General features: G+C 39.0%; 1 protein-coding gene across 2 annotated transcripts in view; it reads left to right on the top strand.

The window, feature by feature from the left end:
• Positions 1–25,441, top strand: part of STAU2 (staufen double-stranded RNA binding protein 2) — a 156,110-nt gene that overhangs the window by 74,855 nt on the left and 55,814 nt on the right. Inside the window, exons 12-13 of one of the 2 annotated variants that reach the window (XM_065752897.1) lie at positions 3,910–4,217; positions 18,379–18,492. In XM_065752897.1, coding sequence (XP_065608969.1) covers positions 3,910–4,217; positions 18,379–18,492 — 422 coding nt within the window. The remainder of the gene's footprint in view (positions 1–3,909; positions 4,218–18,378; positions 18,493–25,441) is intronic. The other variant, XM_065752898.1, reaches the window with a different exon arrangement.

Below are 25,441 nucleotides of genomic sequence, written 5' to 3' on the forward strand. Positions count from 1 at the left end.
TTTGAAGAATGCCACTGCTGCTGCTGCTGCTATAAAAAGAAGTGGAATCAAAGCATAGAGATGCATTTCAAGGGACGGACTCATGAAGGATAAGCCATTTTGCATCACACGTTTGCCTTGAAGTATAAATTGTTTTGCAGTTGTGACAGCGAAAGTAGACAGTGGATGATGAGATTTATTCTTAGTCGAGAGAAGTCTTTGGTTTGGAGTTTTCAGAAACTGTAGAAGATTGTAAGAGACTGCTAACAATTACTGCCAAGGATGAGTAAGACGTGTTTTTCAAATGTTAGTGATTACACTGCATAGCTTGCCTGAATATTTTTGTAACACATTTGCCCACAAGTTTAAATAATATAAATGGAAATTATTTTAACATGTTTCATGAATGTACCTCTTAGTTATGTCCAGCAGAAGGTGCAGTGTTGTTGGTCTAAATGGTAGTATTATAGTTCCTGTGACTCTTCAATAGTTGTGATGCTACCTTTGAAGTATGACAAAGTATAGGATAACTGTTTAGCAGACACATCAAATACTTTTTTTGGGGGGGGAGGGGAAGGGGGAGGAGGGAGTGAAAGAGTAGCAGATATATAAAAGTGTTCATCTAGAGGTGTCCTCCTGCAGCACAAGGATGTGTTAGAGCAGAATATTTCTCTGTCCCATGTTTTTTATTAAAGTGCTTATCCAAAGACTAATTATGAGAATTCCTGAAGAGTTTTAGTTTGACCCTTATTCCTGTATTGATGTCATAGTCCTTATTTTGTGATAGCATAGTTACAACAGTAACTAAGCTTTTATACCCTTGAAGGATTCAACAGAGTTGAAGTCAGCAGACAACAGCGGCATGATATTAAAAGAAACTTCTTCAATAATATGTTACAAATAGATAATGAATTACAAAAAAATACATGCTTGGTAGAAGTTTTTAAAGAGAGATAGTTTTAATGAATTTTACAGTAAGTTTTTAAGAGGCTCCATGAAACATGGGCCCTGAATATAAAAATCTTAATAGCTTGCAACTATATTAATGTAATGGCTGGAATATTACATTACTTTGTTTCCAGAAATAATCAATGACTGTAATATAGTATCTGCTCTCTGAGCCAATGTATGCTTTAAATTAATTATTGCTTATAAAGCACTTTGAAGTCTGTAGCTGAAAGGTGTTGCATAAGTGTAGAGGTACTATTATTAATTTAACATCACCATTAGAGTAAAGGCAGTGCTTTAGATGCATTTGCTATACTCTGCTCAATATCTTTTTATTCATCATATGCTGCATATTAGTTATTTTAACATTTAGAGAGCTTAGTAATCTGGAAGTATTCCAAACCATTGTTCCAGACAGCAGTTAGACATTTGGGTGGATCATGTAAAAACAGTGAAATGGCTGAGAAAGCATGTAAAATGTTTGTTTTAAGTAATATTACATCAATGGAACAGACATCTGCTGTACTGGATTTGGTTTTAAACGTCTTGAAACTTTTTTTTAACGTTGTGTGTTCTTTATTTTCTGGAGAAGTAATGCGTTATTTTTCAAGAAGTATGTTGTTACAGATTCTGTTCACTTTTGATTTTTATTTCTCAGGTATGTGTTGAAAATCAGATTTACAGTGAGCCAGGTCGTAGGAGGTGCCATACACCTGTCACTCGGTGTCGTTGTTGCTGTTTGTTTTTGAAACCTGACTTCAACTACCAGCATCTGTAGTATCTATTTTAACTTCATTCATACTGTCTCTCATATAAAACTATTTAAAAGTGTGATCAGTGGTAAGCCTAGGAGGCTGTAGCTGAAGAAAAACATGTTACCACTCTATAATGTGGTGATTAGGCACTTTAGAATAACAGTGGGTGTTTGCACAACTGCTGTTCTCCACAAGGTTGTATTCTACCTTGTCTCAGATGGAGAGGAAGGCACTTTACAGACCTTGTCCTCCATTGTTTCCAATAGCACTGCTGTGAATTTGTGCTTAGCTCTGGAATTCAGCAAAGAATCACCTTTGTTCTTAGGACTCTCCAGCCCCACATAGGCAGGGCAGACAGCAGGCAGGTGGTACAGGTACATCCAGCTCTGCCTCAGTGCTGGCACAGTGCTGGGTACAACAGCAGCAGCATTTCTCTCTGGATCTGAGGTATTCATGAAGCAGAGGTCTATCTTCTGATATGCATTTTCTTAACGTAAAGAGAACAGCAGCACTCTACAAACTAGGCTCGCATAACCCTATAACTAGGTCCTTCTGAGAACTTTGCCAGTGCTTTGTGGAAGGTTTGAGCTGACATTCCAACTCTAAAACCACTGTTAATTTAAAAGCCAAATGTGTGAGTAAATCGATTAAAAGATTCACCTGTAAGCAATTTGCTGAGTCAGCAACGAGGAAGTTCAATTTTCACTGTGTAGTTGCAAATGAGGGTATTAATCACTGGTAATATATTTTAAGTAAGTCTTTTTGTAGTAGACATTTCACTTAAGAGTACCACTTGGACTTCTCGGAGTCCTTTGCAGGAAACTGGAAATTATTTCTCTTCTTTGAATTTATTTTGCATTCAGAGAGATGTATTGCAAATGAATTAAGCATTGAATATTTCGGTTTCTCTTGAGATAACTTAGTTGAAAAATAAGTTTGTCATTCCTAAAAAGAAATGCCATATGGCTCGAGTTCACAGATGTTTTTTTTCAGGTATACACTGGAAAATCAAAGTGTGCTATTATTATGAAATTAAACATTTCAAGCTCATTTTGCAGCTTAATAACAATAAAAAAGAAGTTTTCCTCTTACATCAGCAAACCAGGTACTTGTGCTTCCAACAAATATTTCATTGTGTACAAAACTACCAAACTTTGTCCCTAATTCTGCACACGCAAAAATATTAACAAAACTGCTTAAGTACATGTTCCTGTTTTTAAGGATGTTTAGGGTCAAGATGTTCTCTAAAAAATATTTAATATTTAAAATGTGGACCCGTTGCTCCTAGTTTACATGTCAGTAGAAATATTTGAATGTTTCCTGCAGTTCACATGAATAAATGTAATTTTGTAATGTTTGCCTTGAAACCAGTTGATTTTAACCATGACACACATACTTTCTGTGCTCAGCGTGAGCGTTGTCCAAGACAAGTAACTATTGGCAAACTATAGGTTGCTGTATGTGCAGCTAGATGTTAGAAAAATTTAAAAAGATTAATCTTCATCAAAGGGCACGCAGTTGCATAGAAGTCATGAGCACTGGAACGATGTGGCTGCAAGGACATTTAAGATTACTGAAGCCCAGGCTGCTGCTGTAATTCAGCAGATGCTTTAAGCCAGCTCTCGAGGCACTGCAACTATTACAGGGAGCCATCCTGCCCTGCTTTTGTCTAGCTGCTCATTCTCATGAGCATCACTGCATGATCCTACAGGTGCTTGTGCTGGCACAGGCAGTAGAGCAGCTGGAGAGAACAAATAACAGCTGTAGGTGGGAGAGGGAAGAACAACTTCTGATGGTGATAGCACTGACATAGGCTAGTGTAGAGTATTTGTCAAACGACAGTCTGAATTACTCTGTCAGGTAGGAGGCAGAAGGTTGTACTGAAATAACGATAGTGCTACTATTCTGAAGCAGCAGCTGTTCCTCATGGTTTGCAAATCTCAAAACCTTATTTATTCACGTTGTGTATTCTGTGCTTGCCACATTTTTAGAGTCCAGAAGTTTTTAACTACTTAAAAAGGATGGTGGGAGAGGAAGAAGAGGAGCACTTTCAGATCTGCTTTGCTTCCAAACAGCTAGGCAATTTCATTTACAATTACCATGGGAAAAAAAAGATACTGCTTTTAAGTGCTTACTTTGTATTGTGGTGAAAAGTATGTTAATGAAAATTTTCTACATTCCAAGACTTTTCTAGGGTAATAAGAATGATCTCTGCTTTTATTTTCAGCACCAAAGGGAATACTCCATCTCTCTCCTGATGTTTATCAAGAGATGGAAGCAAGCCGCAACAAATCAGCCCCTGGTACCACTGTAAGCTATTTGTCACCCAAAGAAATGAGCCAGACTTCTAGCTCTTTCTTCAGCATATCTCCTACAACAAATAGCACAGCTACAATTGCCAGGGAACTTCTCATGAATGGAACATCTCCGACTGCCGAAGCCATAGGTCTAAAAGGAATATCTCCTGCTTCCCCCTGTTCTGCAGTGCAGCCTTCAAAACAGCTGGAATATTTGGCAAGGATTCAAGGCTTTCAGGTATGGGAGGGGGAAAATGAAGCTCTTCAGCCAGAGTCATAGCATTGCCATCAGGGTTTCTCTCTTGCTCTCTTGAATTGGGCGTGCATGTAACTTATCTTGTAAAATTAGCTCATGTCCAAGGCAGTTTCTGGGGCCAGGAGATACAACCCTGTACCAATATACAATATGTATGTCCCTCCTCTTGTTTGTTCCTTCCTTCCCTTCACTTCACTACAGCCCATCTTTCTCTCCGTTGTTTATCCTCTATAAAGAATAACAGGCTTAAATCATGCTTTTGCTTGCACTTCTTTGAGAGTCTTCAGCTCTTGGCATTCAAAGCTTTACAAACTGCTCTGACACTGGTTTCTTGTGGACTCAGCTCCAGACGACACTAACGCACTCCCTTAACTTTGCATTTGTCCTCTGGGTTGGGTTGTTAAAACCGTTCCTCTGCTTCCCACACTGCACCTGTTAACTGTCACCTGTAGAGCAGAGTTTTGATCAGAAGGTGCAGTCTAGGAGCAGGTTTGGTATCAGAGTAGAACAGATTGTTTTTCACATCACAGTCAGTACTGGAGAATGTGAGATGTACTGTGCTGAGTCAGCGTGTTAGTCCTTCAGCACTGGTGCTCCATATCCAGCAATGCTAAACACCATATGTTTTCTAGGACAGTGAAAGCCTCTGTAGTACATTCAGTCATCTCTGCAGTGTGGAAGACGGAGAATGAAATCCTCTTCCTGAACACCATTACATGCAAAATTACACGCATATTTGTGTGGTAGCTCATTTTACTACGTTGCACCGTTGAAGGATAGGACCAACTATGTAGAAACATTTTTCTTCCTGTCTTAGAGGCCTTTTTCTTTGTTTTTGTTTGTTTATTCCTTTTCGGAGTTGTGAATTTATTTCATTTGAGAAGTTGGTTTTGTGCGTTCCAGTGTATGTCATTTGATCATGTAACCACATTATGGAAATGGAAGGTTTCTGTTAGAATTTTTGCATGCCTGATAATGATATTTTTCATCAAAGCCCATGTAATTTTCAAAGTATACATTTGTCAGAAGTGATTTAAAAGAGGCTGCTAGAGTTACAGAAATAGTGTCAGATATTCTATTGGCATTAGCAGCACAGTTAAATAGCATTTGCGGACATCGGCTATCACCTATTGTAGATTTGACCTAACATTGTTTCTGTCTCAAATGTACATTCATTCAGATTTCTTTTGGCTTTCATTTTAAAAATGTAATTTTTGATTCAATAGTTTGAATTTGTCTTAATAGAAAATAAAATCTAAGCCTCACAGTATGCAGTTAAACTGCTAAGAGGAATTTGGTTTTTCCGAGTTCCACTTGTTACCTGCCTCGCAGTAGGAACAGATGAATTCTGATGAAAAGAAATTCAATCCCTGATGTTTTCACTGCTTGCTTTCACATCTTGTCAGATTGCTTGTGTCGACTAGTAACACTTTGTTTTCATAGAACCAATGCACAATTTATGTTACTGTTTTGATTCCTGCTTGCCTGCAGTATGTGGTGACTGTAAAATGATTAGTTGTTTGTCCTGTTTTTTGTACGTGGTTTTTTTCATGCTTTGATTCTAGTTGCTAATGTAGAGATTGTTTTTAAAGGGTCTTACCTCGAGCCGAAAATATAATCCAGTTACCCCGTAAACTAGACTACTGCATTTTGCTTGCCCTGACACAAATCAAGAAGTTTGGTGGGGAATGTCTGTTACTGACATATATCTTCTGTGTATGTGACTGCTGGTTTTACATCGTATTAGCATGCTTTTTAACACCTCGCTTGGATAAATCTGTATTGATGTGAAACTCTGACACTGCCGGATCCCTGAGCTGAGGTGGAGTGGTGAACAGAATCTCTGTGGGAAATGGCTTAGCAGCCTGGCAGGTGCATATCACAGGTCTCTTCACCATTTCAGCCTAGAAAGCTCTTTGTGTTCAAGAGTTTAAAAGCCTATTTCTTTACAGGTTAACTTTCTCAGGCATATTTACCAAGTAGAAAACAACTACATTTACAAACAGATAGCTTGTTTCATGTTTCCTGAGTGACCCAAAAATGATTTTTAAATTGTTAGCATGTGTTTGTATTCTGGTCCAGATGATAACCATAGTTTTGTCTTTCGCTGAAGAGCATATACATTCTGTTCTGTTACAATGTATTTTTGGATTTTTAAAAAAATCAATAAATACTCATATGATGTTTCATTTGTAAATGTAAAAAAATGTTATTTACTCATTTGAATGTTTATTTGAACTTTTTTAGCTACAGGGAACTCGTATTTAAAATGTGATGATTTAATTTAAACTCTACTGAACTGTATATGATCTCAGTCATGTTCTGTTGTAAGCCTTTAATATTAAGTTATTCAACCAGTGTATGGAAAAGTGCTAAAACGAAATTACATTGTAGTTCTAAAAATATTTGTAATTGGTAAGCAGCAGCTCAGTGTCACTGAAAAAAACAGGTGTTTAGCTCAGATTCTTTCAAGGCTTGGGCTTCAAATTACCAGTGATAATTAAACAGAAGTACTTCACAAGCAAGCCTTTACAGAGTCTGAATGGAGCATTTTTAGTTCTCTCTTCATTTTGATGTACGCTATCAGTTAATTGTTTTGCAGGCTGCCCCAGGCATTGTTTAAAGAAAAAATCATCTTTGGTTATTTTTAAGTGGCTGTGGTATTTTAGTCATTGTTTTGCAGCTAGATTAGTTCAAGTTATTTTTGGTGACCTTGTAAGTGCAGTTTTTCAGAGTTCATTTTTGATCAGAGATCAGAGGAACTTTTTACACATGAATAATGTGAGCTTGCAGTTGTTACAGAGGCAAAATGTAAGTTGCAGGTAGCTTGTTTACAGTAGGAAATGCCCCTGGCAGCATCCACGGCGAACAGACAGTACAGATGTGTTGCCAAGGGTTGGACCCTTGTGGGTCCCTTCCAATTCAGGATGTTCCATGATTCTGAAATTAAAAAAAGACATGAGGGAGAGCCCACTGTCCCCTGCATGGCTGTAGCACACTTGGCTTGCTGCTTTGGCAGGACTTAGGTATATTAACTTGTCTGTACTGACCATGTAATAAGACCGCACACAGAGTGTAGTATGTTTCTACTTCTTTCTGAATACAGAATGCAGTGGTTACACAATTGATCTCTTTTTTTTTTCCCTTCCCACATCTGTTTAGTGGTTAACCATTCCGTTTGATCAGTTGAGTGATTTGAATGTTGTACTGTTGGGCATTTCTGGATGTTTCCCATTTCCAGTGGTGCAGGCACACACTTTGGAGGGAGTCCTACTGGATGCTCAAATCAGGTTTACTTGTGGCCTGTACATTTCAGCGTGCGGTTGTGAACTGTAGGCAGGGGTGGGTCTAAATCAAATTTCCACACCTGTATTGGGGTTGATGTTGAGCTCAGGCTTCTGTCTACAATAAATACTCATTTTGCTTTGTCAAAGATTGGATTTCGTCAAGGAAGGGATATCACTACTGAGATAGGTATGCAAATCTGAGCAAAACTCACTGAATTTCAAGCTAAAGCTGTAGTTTTGAACTTATCTTTATGTAATCGCATATTCCTTGCAGCAGGACTGCAGGTCAAATTTTAAAATGTACCTAAAATAACTTTCAAAGCTGACACAGGCACGGTAAATGCTCACAGCAAGTCATTGAGCTACATGTGAAATTATCTAGAAAGGTAGATGCTTCTTGGGATTTCATAAATGCCTGTGCAGATTAGGTACCCCACTTTCAGTTAACTTGTAAGCCTGGCTATCGTACACAACATTTCACAAATCTGGGCTCTTGTCTCACACCACGGACTGTGGTACACCTTGTGAACTCATTGGTTGAAGTTAGTATACCTGTGTGATTCCTGCCCTGTTCTGTGTTGTCTGATTCAGATGTTCCCAGGTCTCTCAGGATATTTTCTTGTGCTTTGGATTTCACTCTGGTGTGATAATGTTACTTTCCTCCATGTCTGCTCACGCCTTGTGCTGAAACGTGTATGCTCTCCTACAGGAAGAGTGAGAAAGGGAAGTCTTGTCTTTTACAGACTTAGTGTAGTATTTGAAGTAGCCATCAATTTTAGTTGAGACTTTGCTGTGCCCAATTTGTGTTTTCTTTTTGTGGGTGCAACTTGCTAAGTACTACAGAAGGGTCATTTGTCTTCCACAGTAAAGGACAGTGACCTTCTCATCCATCCCTACTGAGTTTTTGAAGGTATTTGAATCTTGTTAACAGTTTTAATGGCAGTTAAAGAGTTCCTGGTCTTTTTAATAATAGAGAGTTTAGGCCTGAAACTATTTCTCAGGGAGATAACTTAGAGACCACCATGACAATTGGATTTGAGTTCAGTGGAAATTCTTAATACAGGAGGAATGAGCAAGGAATCTGGCACTAAGCCTGAAGTAAATAATTGAGATATAAATTGTTATCACAACTTTTGTGTATATATTCTTGAAATTTGATGCAATGGCCTTTAACTTCCTTCATTAACATTTTGTTCCCAAGTACAATAATTCATTGAAGATGGACGAAAATAACAATTTCCATTCAAAAGTTCGTTTCCAAAGCTGTTTGCAATTAAGAAATGTTGCTTATTTAGTTAGATTAAAATTCATTGCTCTGCACTGGGTGGAATCAGCTCTCCTTTCGTTAGTTTTTGTTAGCTACATGGCTCAAGTGAAGTATGCATACTGTATTTGCTAGAGCTCCCTGGGAGAATTGACAGTAGCTATTTCCCTCCTGTTTTCTTGCCTCTGAAGCTGTTTTTTACCTCAGCAAAAACAATATCTTACCCGTTTTCAGTCCAACTTCCCAGAGAAGCAGAACAAATTCTCTGAATTAACTGATTATTGCAAGAATTTTTTTGTAGGGTTGCAAGGTTAGGGATAAAAGAAGCAGAAAAAAAAAGCCCCAAGCATTCCCCATTGATTCCAGATTTAGATAGCTACAATAAAAAGAGTTATATATTTATTGTTTTGATGGCTGGGTGAAAGCAGTGTGAGAAATACTTGATATTGCAAGTCATTCTCAGCAGAGTTGTGCTGCTGAGGAGGCCTATAGGAACAAATGAATGCTGTGATGGAAGGGAAAGCTCTCAGCAGAATGCTTTGAAGCAGTTCATTTGAATGCAGCTTCCACTGCTGCCCAGAAAATCAGTGGGCATTTCCTGTCTCTGTATCTGCTGGAGAGTTGAGTGTTTCCCCATCCCAAATGTCTGGTCTTGTTTTTTTCATCATGATGTTCTTCATGTCTGTTATTGACTTTATTTGAGTAGAATTGTAGAATGATAGAAACGTCTAGATTGGAAAAGGCTTCAAGATTGCCAAGTTCGACTGTCAACCAGAGCTACCGAGTCCATGCCCTCAGTGCCATTCTTTTTCTCAAGACAGAGAGCAGCTTCTTGCTTCTTTCAGCCTTTCTCCTGGTTCACTGTGTTGTACTAAGTGACCCTGCGCTGTGCTATTCATCTGTTCTTCAGTAGTTATCTACTGATCCTACTCTGCACAAGTTATAGCTAGAAGTATAATCATTTTGAGGCGATTGCGTGGAAGTGATCAAGTACTTAAGGTAACTAAACTGTGGTAATGTTAATGAAGACAAAGACCTATCTCCTATGAATCATGAATGGCCAATATGATTTTCCTCAGAGAGCCACTCAGATCAGTTCGGAGGGGAAAAATGTCCAATTTATTTTGTTTTAGGAGGAAGGGTTCTATGTACTGAACCTATTAAAATGAATATAATTGTAATTACAGAATTTGTGAGTTTTAAGAGAAAGTACAGTTTCAAAGTTCCCTGCAGATGAATGAAAAAGGTATGTTTTGTCAAGTATTCCCCTAAAAGCATTAAAGAATAGTGTAACAAGTGCTAAAAACTAGAATATAAACCTAAATTATGCTGTTCTGTCCCTGAGCCTGGCAGATGCAGAGAGGTTGGTGGCCGCTTGGAACTGGAGTCACTGAAATACACTGGGACTCCAAGCCCTCCTCCTTCCCCATGTTTCTAATGCTGAGCACAGTGCCACATGGTGTGGATTGTTCCTTTGGTTGTGGGGTCAGCTGTCCTGGTTCCTCCCCCTCCCAGCTCCCTGTGCCCCCTGCCCCTCTGTGAGCAGATGAAGCCTCCTTGGCTCTGTGCAGCCCTGCTCAGCAGCAGCTGAACATTGGAGTGTTATCAGCACAGTGTTGGTTGCAGCTCTGAAGTAGAGCACCATACAGGCTGCTGTGAAGAAAGCTCCCTCCATCCCAGCCAAAACCAGTGCAGCTTTCTAAATTTCATTGGCATTTTTACAGTTCTGTACCACCAGGCAGAAATCAGGAAATTGGAGAACGCTTTTTATCTGTGTGAACTAAAGACTTTTGTTCTCTGAAGAAAACTTACACTCTTATCAGGTTATTCTGTTACAAAGTTTCCTCATTTATTCAAGAGGACCGCTATTTTTGTTGTAGCAGTAATAGGGATTAAAAGGGAAAGAAATTTCATCCAGGCAAGAGCAGCAGCTCATTCAGGATTTTATTGATGATTTCATTGGCATCTGTGATTCACAGAGCACCAGACAACCTGTGAAATGAGAGTCCTTCCTTGACTCACAGAAACATACAGGTGTCCCACTACACTGAAAATCACCTTGAAATCTAATGGCTATGTTACATAGGTAAGGGACATCGTTACCTCTCTCCCTTTATGAGGAAGAGCCCAGTATTCAAGTCCTGCTGCAGGTTTGCACTTCTCCAGAAGCAATACAGGTGCTTCTTTCTCCTTTGTTTCTAGAAGGAGACAAGGCAAAATGGAGAAAGCCTACGTGATGGCATTGCTTGTTTCCACGGCTGTTGTGGGTGTGTGGCATTGTTAACACTTGTGTGTAAACAGCAAACAGCTCGTGCTTGCTCAGCTCATCACTTGGGTGGCAACCTTCCTAATTCAGAGCAGCGTTCCTGAAAATGTGTTTCCATTGGTACTGTTCTATCTCCAGGCTGATCATGTTGCTCTCTCACTTTACCCAGCTCTCATTCCTCCACCATGTGGTGAGAACAAGTGGTCCAGGCCCCACTACCCCATTCTCCAACTTCTATTGACTGTGAATTATTATATTAATTACAGTTCCTATTGCTGCGCATACAGTATTTGTCTGATTCAGTATATGTGAGGCAGATAAGTTGTTTCTGAGAAAAACGTCAGCTGTGACATATTGCTTTGTTGTGCTTTGTAGTGATTTCATTTCTCAATAACTCATTTTTCTTATTTTTATCAGGTCTTTCTCATTCTTTTCGAGGAGTGATTGTGCTCAGCATTTTAAGTTACCGTGGTTAAATTACTCTCTTCTACATCTGCGTTTCATATTTTAGTTGCAGACTGCAGAAAGGGAACTGGGCAGCAAGGTGCACTTCAACATAATTGTGGCTTGTTATAGCAGGCCATGTTCCATTGCATGACTTCAGCCTCCTGCCACAGGCAGCAGAGATAGCTCTTTGCTCTCTTGAGTGCTAGCTGCTGAGAGAAGGATGGCTCACTTACTAATACAAATGCATACCAGGCTTAGGGTCTAACAGAGGTAATGTGAGCAGTAGGTCCCATACTCTACTGATAGTCCCTCAGGCTGCAGCAGCAGTGCCTGTAGTTAGTTTTCTTCTAGTCAGAAGCAAGCATCACGTTTAGAGGTAGGACAGAGCTGGGTCTCCTTGGCCTGACAGCACCATCCGTGTATGGTCAAACCTTCCCTATACCCCATGTCACTGAAGACAGGAGCTTTGAATATACTTAAGTAGTACAAAATAACAATGTGCAAGCTTCTTTGGCTCAGGGGCACCGATTTTGCTATTTTTTATATATTCCCTTTGGGAACTGTATCGAGTTTTTTCAGTCTTATGCAATACTTCTCATGCTTCTGTAGATGGCAAGTACCTGCCTTCTATGGTCGCTATGGTCAGGAATGTAAAATACTGCTGCAGTGAGCTGTGACAGCCTTTTGCTGCGTCCCATTAGCTATTTCTGGCAGAGTAACGGTTTAGTTCTAAGTCTAAAACCTAGGATTGTATTTTAGTGGAGATTTAAAGCTACGATACAGCTGGTACTCAAGCTCTGTAGGAGAAAAACACTAGAACTGCTCAAGATTTACTGCTGGGCTGTCAGTCTTCGGGCTACTGCGTGGCTTCCCCCGTCCTGCAGTAGCTGCAGTGGAGCCCTGGCCACTGCTGGGAAGCAGACACTGCGATTGATGAGCCCGAGGCGTGCTAATCAAACATGTGTTTTCTTGACACACTGATTGTGTTATATATCACATATGAATGTACAGGCCTTTATCTTTCCTTAATGATCTAGCAAGGGGTCTTTTTAAAATGTGGGTGTTTTTCATGCACTCCTTAGATTTGTTCCACAGGGGGTGACCATTAAACACATCTGACGGGCACGCAGTTAGCCAGCTCCCTGCTGAGATTAGTAAAATACTATATTTAGTAATCGCACTACATCAAGGAACTCCAGCATTGCAGGAAACAGTTTGATTCAATGCTTTTGCTCTCATTTTTTTAATATATATTTTTTTAATTTTATCTCTTATTTTTTCATCTGGGGCAGTTTTTTTCCATCTGTCTTGTTTTTTTTGTATCTATACTTAAACTTTTCCTAAAAGAGTTTGCTCACGCAGTGGGATTTTCCCCTAGTTTTACTTTGTCTTTATTCCTCTTCTGTTCCACTCTCACAGATGACCTGCAATGGGATTGTAAAGCAGACAGGAAGAAAGCAAAGTGGTATTCTGAATCTCTCTTGTGACACTTAGTGTCTGGAGAGACCGATCTCCTATTTCTTGAAGACACGAACCTGTTGTTTGTTAGGAAAGCTCTATGAATAATACAAGGGTTTGCATTTTTAAGTGCTATAATACTGTATTATGAAAGCTCCTGGAATCGACTTTGAGGGAATGGTTTGAAAACAGCAAGCAAATTTAAATGTTTGGGTTTATTTTCTTTTAACCAGGAGTATTTCTTCACTAATAAACATGTGTGAAACAGCACTTGAGCATCATTAGGATGGTCTGAATTTTTTAATTAGGTCACTTGACTGCCAGCAGATGAGTAACACAGAGGGTAAGCTGAAGGGCTGACATGACAAAGATAAGCAGTTCAGCAGGAAGCTGAAGGAACAAAAGTACTTCACGGGACGTATGTCCAATTCAGAATTACTGTTTCAAAATCTGATTTTTGGGTTCATTTTAGTTGGTATTTAGCTGTAAATCCAAAGCAATCTATGTAAAAACGATGAAGTAATTCTGTAAATCCAGGAAGAAAGTTGGTACTTTCACTTTAAGGGGCAGATTTAAAGAAATACCATCCTTTGTTCTAACAAAATAGTCAGGGCTTGTCAATCCAGAAGATTTGTGCCTTGCTGAACATAATGGCATTTTATTACCTAGTTTATTTCTGCCTAGCATTCTGAGACTCCTGCTGATGCTTTGACTCAGAGCAGTTTTGGGTTTGGAAACATGAACTCCAGTGTCACAGATGACTTCTTTCTTTTGGTAATTCGTATTATGTTTTTTAAGTTAATAAATGTTCAATAAAGAAAGCCTTTGGCCAGACAGAACTTGTGTTTCAAACTGTGAACATCTAAGCAGTGCTGTGTGAAAATAGCAGCCTTTATTTTCCCTCCCTTCATCTCCTGCTATAGTGCAGTCAGCCCAGCTCATTGTTGACCATAGAAGAGCGAGTTTGTGCCTGTAGCAGCTCTTGACTTCCTTAGTGATGCGTCAGTATAACATGACCCTTGTTTAGGCAGGAGGGATGCTCAAATCCTGACATGCCCACTAAAGACCAGGAGAATTACTCCTGCATGATGTTAGGGACATTGCGTTTGTTGAATAATGTGTGCAGGTTAACTGTGGCCATTGTCTGGAGTTGTGTATTGGTCCAGGGTTTGAAACTAGCCTGCTGCAAGACAAGTCCTGCAATATTTCTACTGTTTTTGTCGAAAAACTTAAACATGCTGAGGGATATCATAGCAAAGCTAGATTTGAGAGACTTGTATTTATATGAATGCAAAAGAAGTGGGAAATTTCCTACTTGTGGAGCAGCGTTGTGATAGAAGTAACCTTAACTACAACTTGTTACACAGTTTTATACTCTGCAGCTTAGCTTTTCCTCTAAGATAACATACACAGTTGAGAATTTTGGCTATGCCATTCCACATTCAATTGCGACATTGTAAACATTCATTTTATATCTTCCTTTTTGCAAAGCTGTAAGTATACATCAAAATGTTCCCATCTCTACAGTAATTTAAAATATTAAAAACAAGGACTAAATTTCAACGTGGCTGTAAAATGTCTTCAGATCTTCACATACATTTCTGTATGCATGCGCCTGTTGGTAGTGCCCCTGCATTCATACTCATGCCACGCAGCTTGCTCCTGAGTGACTTAATCTTTTAAAAGGATATACAGTTGCATCTCCTGAGAATATCAAACATAAAAACATGGATGTATGAGCAAATCCACTCGGATTTTGGCATGTGCTTGTGGAAAAAAAGTCGCCTAGGATTTATTTCATTGTTTTGATGCCTGGGATGCACTTTGCGTTTTATGTGCAGCAGTTTTGTGCCCTGTCTACACAGAACAATGGGGTGCTGTGTTTGGGATTCCTGAGCGGGTTATATTTGATTTATCTCAGACACTGGCCGTGTGCAGTTACCCAGGAGAAAAGCGAGCAGTGCAGTGTGCTTTTCCCACTAAATGGGCACTCATTTAGAATGATTGCCAGGATCTGGCAGTGGCACTGCTTCGTGCTGTGTGGAAGTACCTTTGAGCAGAGTTACACGTAAATCACTCGTATCGGGCTGAGGTTGAGTTCTTGAGTTTTATCTCAAAAACTTGCACAACCCGTCAGTGTGTTGGCCTTTATTTTCTAACCAAATTGTAATGCTGTTCTAATAAAAGAAATCTCTGCTTATATGCTAACCAAATAATATACTCCAGACCTTAATGAATGAAGCGTCGTTGCTGTTCAATCTTTAAAATACACCAAGCTAATTTATAAAAGTCCCTTAATTACAAAAAATAATAATAATAATAATAATCAAACCTTGAAAATTAGGATGTAGATGGTGATTATTCTCAGAACTCTTTTGTTTTTATCTACATAATAGATGGAAAAGGAAAACCACCAGTTCTGGCTATGGTAGAGCCATTCCTCATGGGCTCTAGTGGGGATCCTCCACCACCAGCCCACTATCTCCTCTCCTGCCCAACAGAGGGGCAGTGCAGGCAGGCTGGGGGCAGCATTCACAGCTCTTCAGGCACAGGCACTTAGTAAACTTAAATAAGAAAAGTATTGCTGCAGTTGTTAATCTTAGCAATAGCTGTGCGAGCACGCTTGGAGCACTTGGCCAGCCTTCAGTTGCCGCTCCTCAATCGCAGATTCTGAAGGAAGCATTTGCTCTGTCTTTTGTGTTCCCCTGCCTCGGATGATAATGATATTCTTAAAGCAGTTTTATAGACATTCAGGATCCTCTCATACTTAGTCGTCATAGCACAGACGTGTCAGACAAAACATTTACAGTATATTGCTGGCTGAAAATCCAGAACTATCTGCTGCTATCTGGACTATTCGATAACTATTCAACTACCACCATTTCTATCTGAGTGCCCATTCTGCTCAAATCAGTAAATGCCTAATCACACTTAGTTGACAAAAAGCTGTCAAACTTCTGATCACAGATCACATTTGAAAAAGAAACAGAAATAGAGAGTTTGAGAACGCAGTAGCTGGGCTGATAAATAGCAAAACAGGACATTTAACCAAACTGGGGTTTTAGTCACACACATGCCAAAACATAGGAGAAAAATGAATGTTCTTTGCTGACTGTATAAATCTGTAGGCTAGAGAAACTTAGTGAAAGGACAAAATTTTAATTTGTCCCCCTTCCGAAGCCCAGTCTTTTGTTTTTATATCTCTGTTTTCTATAATTAACATCAAGAGTGTTTATTTTGGTTAAACTCAAGAACTTCAACAGAGCAAGAAATAATTAGAGGACTATTGTCTAAGAAATTATGAAGTAATGGCCTCAAGCTGTTAAGATGAGGCCAAAAATGCATCAAGAAATTCTTTCAGGGAAGTTGAGCCTAGAAAGATATCAAAATTCTGATTTTATTGCAGTTTCAACATGCAACTCAAAAGGAGGGTGTGGATCAGATCTGCTATTGCACATGATAATGTGATGTGGTACTTTTAATTTTTCCTCTGAGTGTCTCCTTTCATCTTCTTAACTTTGCTTTATTCCAGTCAGCAGTAGTGTACTGTAACTTTATTCTTATTACTCCCATTAAAAACAAGCCCACCGCATGCTATGCAGTTCAAAAAGTTCCATTTTTCTATTTCTCTGTATGCTGTCTACAACGTGTGCTTTTCTAGGTCACCAGATTTTGCCCCTTTTGCTATGTCACATTTGCAGGACAGAATCTTCCTTGTCAGTTTTTCTGCCCCATTTCTCCACATTGCTTTCCCACAACACATACTGGGCAGAATATCTAGCTTGCAACTAGATACTGCAGTTGTGGAGTCTTGATGAGTTCTTGTCATAACAGTAGTCCTTGATATTTAAAGAACTTCGGTTTATATTTGCAAGCCAAATTTCATACCTTCTTACTTCTTTCAATTAATCAAAGTTAAACCATTGTATATGTGAAGGGGCCTCTTGTGGTTTCTAAGTAAGTAGTATGGCTTTTCTGGCAGGGAGCCACAGGCAATTTGGTAGGCATGTATTGTGGGGGTTGAGAGAGGAGGAGAGACAGGGATAATCCAGAAAGCTTTAACAAGGGCTGGGTGAAATCAGTATTTCAGTACTGACTGCAAGAACTTTACATTCTGTATCCAACTTTTGGCCATAGCAGAATTATTATTTTATAATGTGTTGTCAGTAAATTAATTCTGCAATACAGCAGTGATTCGATTTTCCTCTCACTCAACCAGTCTTGCACTTATTTTGCTGCACATGAACGATTCCCAGTTTGCACCTGTGGCAGGGAAGATACACGCACAGTGAATATAGTCTGCATGGCTTACGAATCAGTATTGTGAATGTTGCTAAATCAGTTCCATAGGAACAACATGGCTCCTAGCTGCTCTCAGAAATAATTTTGTAGCCTGTGTATAAAGGTGAGGCTTTTTCACGTAACCTTTGCCTGAGATCTGTGCAGCTGTAAATAGATACTAACATAAAAGGTCTGTCTCCAGCAGAGCTGATCTCTCTTTCCATTTCTGACAGGGGTCACATAGCCAATGTAAATTACCACCATAAACCAAATTCCACCTCTCCTGTAGAACAAAGTGCTTGATCTGCCTGTCTAGAAGCCAGGAGCTACGTAGCAGATTGTAATATTTCAGCAATTCAGCATGAGTGGCAACATGTTCTTAATAATGAAACGCTGGCAACATTTAACTTGATTTTGTCTCGACATATTAAAATCCATCCTTTCTGTAGGGGATTTAAGAACTATCTGAAGGGGGCCTGAAGACAAGAAAACTAATTCAAGTAGAAGCAATAGCTTCCTCTGTATTTCATGCAAGAGTCAGGTTTAACATGCACATCTTGACGTTAGTAGAGAACAAGCTAACTCGTAGAAAATGATAGCCTAGACATCTCAGGAAGAATGTGAATTCTTCACCATGCTATCTGTCATTTTGATTTAATTACAAAATCAAATTAAAATATACAAGGCTGTGTAGCCATGCCAAGAAAGTTAGTGAATTTTATTAGATACGGCATTTCAATTGAAAAATGAAAACTGTTACTGCCAGGGTTTTGGAGGAGTAATGACTTACATAGATGTTTTATAACTAAGCTACAAAACGTTAAAAATGACATCTAACTTTGAAAGTAGGTTCTTGTAATTGTGTAGGTATGACATCTTGAGTTCAGTCTAAAAGGCTGTAGGGACTGGAGAACTTAGCACTTACAAATTATCCAACAGATGACTCAAAGAAAATTTAACCCCAGTACAATATGTGACTACCTAGAATATTTTACACAATCCTTGTTTTGTGTTAAAGATGAATTCAATGTATATATTTGGAATTCTTCTTACAAACTTGTTGAAAAGGGACAGTATTGTAGCATGACTCCCTTGTACAAACCTGGTGTTTAGCAGATTACGTATGTTATTCTGTTATAGGTACACTACAGTGATAGACAAAATGGCAAAGAGTGTATGACCTGTTTGACACTGTCTCCTGTGCAGATGACTTTCCAAGGTATCGGAAGCTCCATTGAAGCCAGCCATGACCAGGTATAATACCTTCACCCACACTCCTGTACTTTTATTGATATCTAGTAAGGCCAGAATGTCAGCATTAGTAAATTTTAAACGTAGACACGTCTTTTGGTTTTCATATGGCATGTTCTTGTCAATGGGATTTGCCTATCTCACCGTAGTAAAATGAATCTCTAACGAGTTCCCGAAAAGGAGGCAGAACTATGTTCCCTTTTGCATATTCTTAAGACGTTAGGAAAGCCTGAAGAACTTTGCTTTGAGTTTGTAGCCAGATGTAAGGTTTCTGGAAAGGTTTTGTTTTATTTTAAATATGTGTCGGTTCTTGTCTACCCTGTTTTTACTGGAAGATTGTGAGTAGCTGGAAAAACAGAGGTGAAGCCATCGTCTCTAACCATCATCTGTCACAAGAAATTGTCATTTGAGAGGGAAAAGGGATTTTCAGGCAGGCTGTGTAAAACTCCCATTTTGTTTGGCTATTGTTAAAATGTTTAATTCAAGCTTCTGGCAAACAGACAAGGGAAAAAAAAGTCACTCGTCACCCTGCTGCTTCTGATGGGAACTAAGAGGGACTTCCATTCTGCTCATTTTGTCCTCCGATGTTCTTATGTGTAAAAGGACAATACACTGATAGTCCACAGATTTTCAAAGCGAAAAGGAAACAAGTACAAGAAAACTTTAAACCAAACCTTGTACCTTTTAGATATTCAGTAGATTGGAAAAAGTACCATTTTTATTTGACTTGCAGACCACCTTTAAATTGCAGTATGCTCACATTTACCACACATTTAATAACAATCTGTGCAAGAAAAGGGAAGAGTCACCTGAAGAATTATTGGAATTAGTCACCTTTGGGGAAAAGGTTCAGACACTTAGCTGTATTTTAGCTTGATGGTTTGATTTTGCTGTTGTTGTTTTGTTTCAGTTGGAAGTCTCTGAGTTAGTTGTTAACATAAACTAAGACCATTAGTTATTTACGTGGTAACATGAGGATACTTCCTGTCCTTAAGTGTTTGGTGTTTTACAGTAATGGAGAGCTGGGGTAAGTCAGACGACTTTGACAGACATATTCCGTTCAGTCCTCATTTCATCCAGCAACTTGTTTATGCTGTTCTAAATCCACTCGGTTTTTCTTGCAGTAAAGATCGCCTTTTAAAATTTACTTATGTCTCAAATACAATATTTAGACATTTCCATGAGTATAAGGTGGTCCCTGTCAACTTGCTAACAACTACATTCTGGGCTACCAGCCAGCTTGGCCTTTGTCTTAGCATTTATTTAGGCTAGAGTATGATATGTAAACAGAAAAAGACTTTGTAAGCAAAAAGTACGTTTAAGTCATCTAAATAATTATATATTTAAGAAGTCTAAATGAAAAAGTGTTACTGAGCTTGAAAAGTTAAGCACCTAGATATTAGGAAATTCCAGATTATGTGCAGCATTAGTATGATCCCATTCAGTGCTCAAAACAGGACATGCTTCTGGGAGGAAAGAAACTGCATAAAAAAATATAACCAAAGATTATACTCTTGGCTGTACACAAATGGGTGGAATTAAGTCTGTTTGGGCCATGATGAAGCTAGAATTTCCTAATCTTGCTTCAGTTTGCAGTTTAAGTAATATTCCTTCATCATTTCTTTTAGTTATGTAATTTTCCACATAGCTTTTAAAAAGGAGAAAAATGATTTGTCATTGCATGATGGGGTGGTTGTTGCATTACTGAACCCACATCACTTGTGCAAAGATTTTGTCTGAGCAGAAGAAAATAATAATCTCAAAGCCAATGGGCAATTCATGAATCACAAAAAAGATCCACCGTGCTGGTCAGGAGACACAAAGCTCTGCTCATCCCCTTTCTAAATGTGAATGGGGCCTCACTTCTGGGGGAAGAAAGATGCTACTGACTGCTTTTGTTTGGTACAGGGAATGACAGGACTGGGTTGAAGCCCTTACCTAAGTAAACATAAAAATGAGTAGTTAGCAAACGTACAGAACCTACATAATACACTGGAGCAGCTACTGGAGTTAACTAGTGATGTAATTGGATCTCTTAATGGGCTGATAAAAAAATGTTCCCGTTTCTTTATAATTTCTATGTGATTTGATATGATTTGACTTTTTACTTTCTTTTCCCACAACTTCACTCACAGCAGGCTTGTGTGATACCCTTATTCTTATAAATATAAGAAGTAGAACTGCTATACATTGTTAAGCTGAGTTGCCCTCATTTTAAAGTTTCAAATGGAATAAATGCAAGGTAGCCATATACTGCTGTAAAGCTAGAAATGCTTATTTAAGTCATTCGTTACTTCCACATCATCTACTTTGCATTGTATAAATTCAGGTGGGCTGCTGGGCTGCTCGCTTGGACACCTCTAATTTCAGTGGAGACATGTTGATTTGTGTCAGCTGGGAGGCCTGGCATAGTTTGATTTAAGGCTTTGTCTACTTCTGTGCTTAGGAAGATAATTTAAGTCACGTTAAATCTAAAATATCAACTCTCTAAATTCAGTTGGTGTTTTTTGTTTGTTTGTTTGATTGGTTGGTCTGTTTCATTTTGCTTTTAGTGGAAAGCAAGTCTCAATAAGACTAGAATTGTTTCGCTGTGAGAAGGTGGTAGAATATGTTATGTATGTGTGTCTAATAAGACAAATATATACCATAATTGTCATTATGTTGTAGCAGAAAGACTACAGCTGAACGAATACCTTGACCAAAATAATAAAAAAAAGAAACAAACGTAAGAAAATCAGGTTTCCAGTAGTACCACAGTCTACTTTTGAGGTTGAGTTGTCTTTTGTAGTATAGGAAACTCTCACCTTTCACATCCAGTGGGAGATTTGTACCCAAAAGATACCAGTGTGGCTGCAATCCTACATAAGTGTATTATCTTGCTGTTTCAAATTTACCAAGTCTCGACACAGCAGTTTTCAAAGTCACTTGCTCTTTTGCTATACACAGTAAGAAATTTGTCTTTTCATTCCTTAGACTGGCTTAAATTCTCTGTTTCATAGGAGTAAATTTTTTTTTCAAATGCTTCATTGTTTGAGCAATTTCAGATTGTAATAAATTGTTCATACTGGTTCGAAATATATTATTCCAAACATCTGACTGACAAGACATATCTCATTTGGTTATGAAGCAGTATTTTCAAACTATCGCTGTTTTTTCATTAGTTATTTCTTTATCTATTTTGTTTTGTAGTATCTAACAGCATCCTCCTAAATGTCTCTTTCCTTAATGGCCACTATTATTTAGAGGTGTGGTTTTTTTGTTTGTTTTTCTCTCTAGAACTCAGCTGCAAGCTACTTTTACTTAAAATAGTCACCACTTGTAATCAGTACCATAAGTTTCTAGAGATGTTCACTCAGTGAACTCATTGTGAGTTTCAGGACTCACTGTATTGATAGGTAGGTTAAATTTGATGGTCTTTGAAATACAAGAAGTGAGAATTAGCATAGTTTCAGTATAAAAGTGATGCTTCTACTTCATCTTGAGTGAACGGCTTCCATATCTGCACATCTATTTTGCAAACTTGCAATTTTTTACTGTCTTTTGTGACTTTGTAATGATTGGTGTTTCATCTCTGAATGTAGGACCTCAGAAGCCCGCAGTTCTCATAGCTGTGAAGAAAATCCTGAAAAAAGAGCATCTTGGGTGCAATATTAGGGCTTGCAGATAAGCGAAATGAAAGTATGAAAAACTGTTTTAAAATGAAATCATTTTAAAGTTCTTTGTGGTAATAGAGAAAAAGAGATAAAGCCCATCCTGAGATCTCTTGAAAGCTTGCCATAGAATACTCTGCCTTTACAACTGAGTCTTTTAACTTGATGTTCATTGTGGGATTACCAGTTCTCTACACGCGCTTTAAGAGGCAGCTCAAAGAACCATGTATTTTTTTAAAGTCTCATTATTTCAATACTTTTTGGTGATTTTGGAGGGTTGAACATCTTGTTTTTTTGAAACAGGCCATGCTACCTATTTGTTACTAACTTTTGCTTCAGCTAGTAGTGCTATGTGTGCTGGTAAAGAAATGAAGATTTATCCTTTATGGTCATATCTTGAGTCCATAGCATCTTAATCCTATTCACTGTATGAGTTGTATGTTAGATGATGTCTTCAGAACTCTCCTACACGTTGCAGTGCATAAAATAGAACGCTTATTTTTTGGGACAGGTAGCCATTTTGTAATGTTATATATAATCAGTTTTATTTTCAAGTATAGATATAACTAGAGAAAAAAAAAATTAAGCGGAGGCAGAAAGTAGAAGTGGAATGCCTATGGATGAGGTAGACTTGGTGAGAGAGCCCAGCAGGGATGGGGAGGCTCTGCTAAAAGGATGCTGCTGCACTGAACTGTTTCAGAAACTGCTGGTGAGAACCTGAAAAGGCAGCAGCAACAGTGAAATGAAATGTGCTGTGTAGCAAAATGTCACTGTTGGCCTGGGCAAGGTTAAGGCCTTATGGTGATGCCCAAAGGTGAGCAGCTCCTGCTGAGGTAGAAGTAGTTCTCTGGGGATGAAAGACCTTGGGAGTGGCTGACAGGCTTGGGACATTAAAACTTAGGACAAAATTGTATGGGGAATTTGTTGTAATAGCAAATACTTGATACATATGGAGGTCCACATCTCTGTATTTTCTATGCTCTGAGTTTGTAGAGCATGCTTGGGAGCATCATTGAGGGTGGTTATGTCAGCTGGAGCCACTGACTAACCTGTGAGAAAACCAAAAGCACAAAAGATTAATGGTGCAGTCAGTGATAATATAGAGGATGGGAATTCATCCAGTGCTGTAACCAAAGAAGATGAATGGGATGGGGATTTTTGCTAAGATACCTTTCCAGACCAGGAAAAAAAAAAAAGCTATTACTGGGTACTGCATTAATTTCTTCTTGAAATGAATTTCATTCTAGACTGAATTTAGTGTTTTCTAGATGTTCAGATTTACTTCTCAGTAGACATTTTTTTATCCTGGACATAGCAGAAAAAAAAAGAGTAAATGGTGAGATTCTCTTTAAAAAAATACAGGTATCTCTTCCTTCAACTGGTATTGTCTGTTTCCCTTGTTGGCTAATTTCTGCTTTATTTACTGTCAATTCAGTGCTCATCTCCCTGGGATTTCCTCAATAAAAGGAGAAGGGTTTAGTATGACTCAGTGAAAACCTTCTAGCCATTTTTCCAGGGCTGGGTGATTCCATCACATCCCCTTCACTACCAGGAGTCCTATCTGCTCTTGTGAAACCCTCTCACACAGCTGTGGCTCCTGCTGCTCTGTTGTGAGCTGGCTGGCTGCTGCCATTTCCCTGACAGCTCCATACCTTCAAGCCATGGCCAGAGCTGAGGAGATGGTTCACTTGTGACAGAAATACAGTCTGCTTTTGATATATAACACCAAGCTTTGCTCTTCTATCTTTGTGTTGGGAAACTTGCACCTTTTAATGCTGACATTGCAGTCAGGAGTCATCCCAGCAGGTTTGGGTTAGGCTCACTAGGTGGTTGCCTGCTATTCTGTACTTTCTTCCTTGTCCGCTGTGCTCCCCACAACTGCATGGAAGCATTAGTACTCTGTCTCCGTAGCCTTCATCTTCTGTTTCACATTAACTCACTCTGGATGTACGTGACAGAACATTTGCTTTTCCCTGGCAGCAGCTGAAGTTTTCCTTGATGAGCCTGAGATCAAACGTCTGTATTTGTTCAGAATGCGTAATCGTTCATTTTCAAAAAGTGAGTTACTAATTAACTGCCAAATGGGAACAAAATGTAAACCAAGACACTGCTGTCTCCCAGACCCTTTCAGTGCTCTCATTCAGGGCTTCTTGAGCAGCTTCCTAATGTGAATGCCTCTCACTGAAGATGCAGAACAGGAATTTTCAGTGCTCTGTGTAAGGTATGTTTGTTTACACAGTAATGTCAGTGGGATATAAATTGCTACTGTTGCAGTCTGCGGGTATCTTCTGTGTTTGTCATGTAAATGATGACAGCTGCCTGTATTTTGGGGTCTGTTTCCTCGTTTGTTAATAAAAAAAATATATCCTGAGATATCCATGTGATAACTTTAGATGAAGTTTCACAACGGTAGTGAGGTTCACAGAATCACAGAATAACCGAGGCTGGCAGGGCCCTCCATGTCCAACTGATCCACACTGTGCTCAACCAGGGACACCCAGAGCAGGGTGCCCAGGCTCATGTCCAGACGGCCTTTGAGTGTCTCCAAGGTGGAAGACTTCACCTTGGCTATTTCCTTCCATTGACTTCACCTTCAGCCCTGGCTGTTGACTCTTCTGCTTCCTAAACCACTGAGCTGGTAGAAAGTAACTCAAGTTTTTATCCTGCTGAGGTGAATTGGCCCCCTGAGAGTAAGGTGAGTACCAGAAGCAAAATGAGGGAGACAGCAGGACAGCCCAGATATGACAAGTGGGATGGAATTGCGGGCATCCACTCTTCACAGTGGCCAAGCCAGTAGACCAGCTTCCCATCTTGTAAAATGTCACTTGAAGAGTGTGAGACAAAAATTAACTCTGTAGAAAAGTGATTTTCTTGTAGAAATGTTTGGCTTATTTAGTATCCTTCAATCTGTTCCCTGTTCAGTAGCATGATTTAGCATAAAAAAGAGAATAGGAATGCATACAGAAGGAGGAAGAGCAGGCTTATAGCATCTCTAACCCCAGGCTTGTAACCTAGAGAATTTTAGCTGCTTTGGATCTGCAACCTTAGTAGTTGCTTGTGTTAAAATACCTAAGTGAGTTTTCAGTGCGGTACAACATGTGGAAATGAAAAGAAAGGCATTAACAACATGCAATGAACCAGCCTTCCAAGGACCACAGACCAGCTGCTTGCTATTCTTTGTGATGCGTTTCTTGTTTGTTTTGTTTTACTGTGACTTTAGGCTCATGTGGCCAATTGTGAAATGTAAAAAACTTGTGAGTTTTTTTTTTATTATTATTTATTTATTTATTTACTGATGCTAT

The sequence above is a fragment of the Cyrtonyx montezumae genome, unplaced genomic scaffold, assembly GCF_038088225.1.
Source record: "Cyrtonyx montezumae isolate F1298 unplaced genomic scaffold, pur_monq_1.0 scaffold_8, whole genome shotgun sequence".
Taxonomy (NCBI): domain Eukaryota; kingdom Metazoa; phylum Chordata; class Aves; order Galliformes; family Odontophoridae; genus Cyrtonyx; species Cyrtonyx montezumae.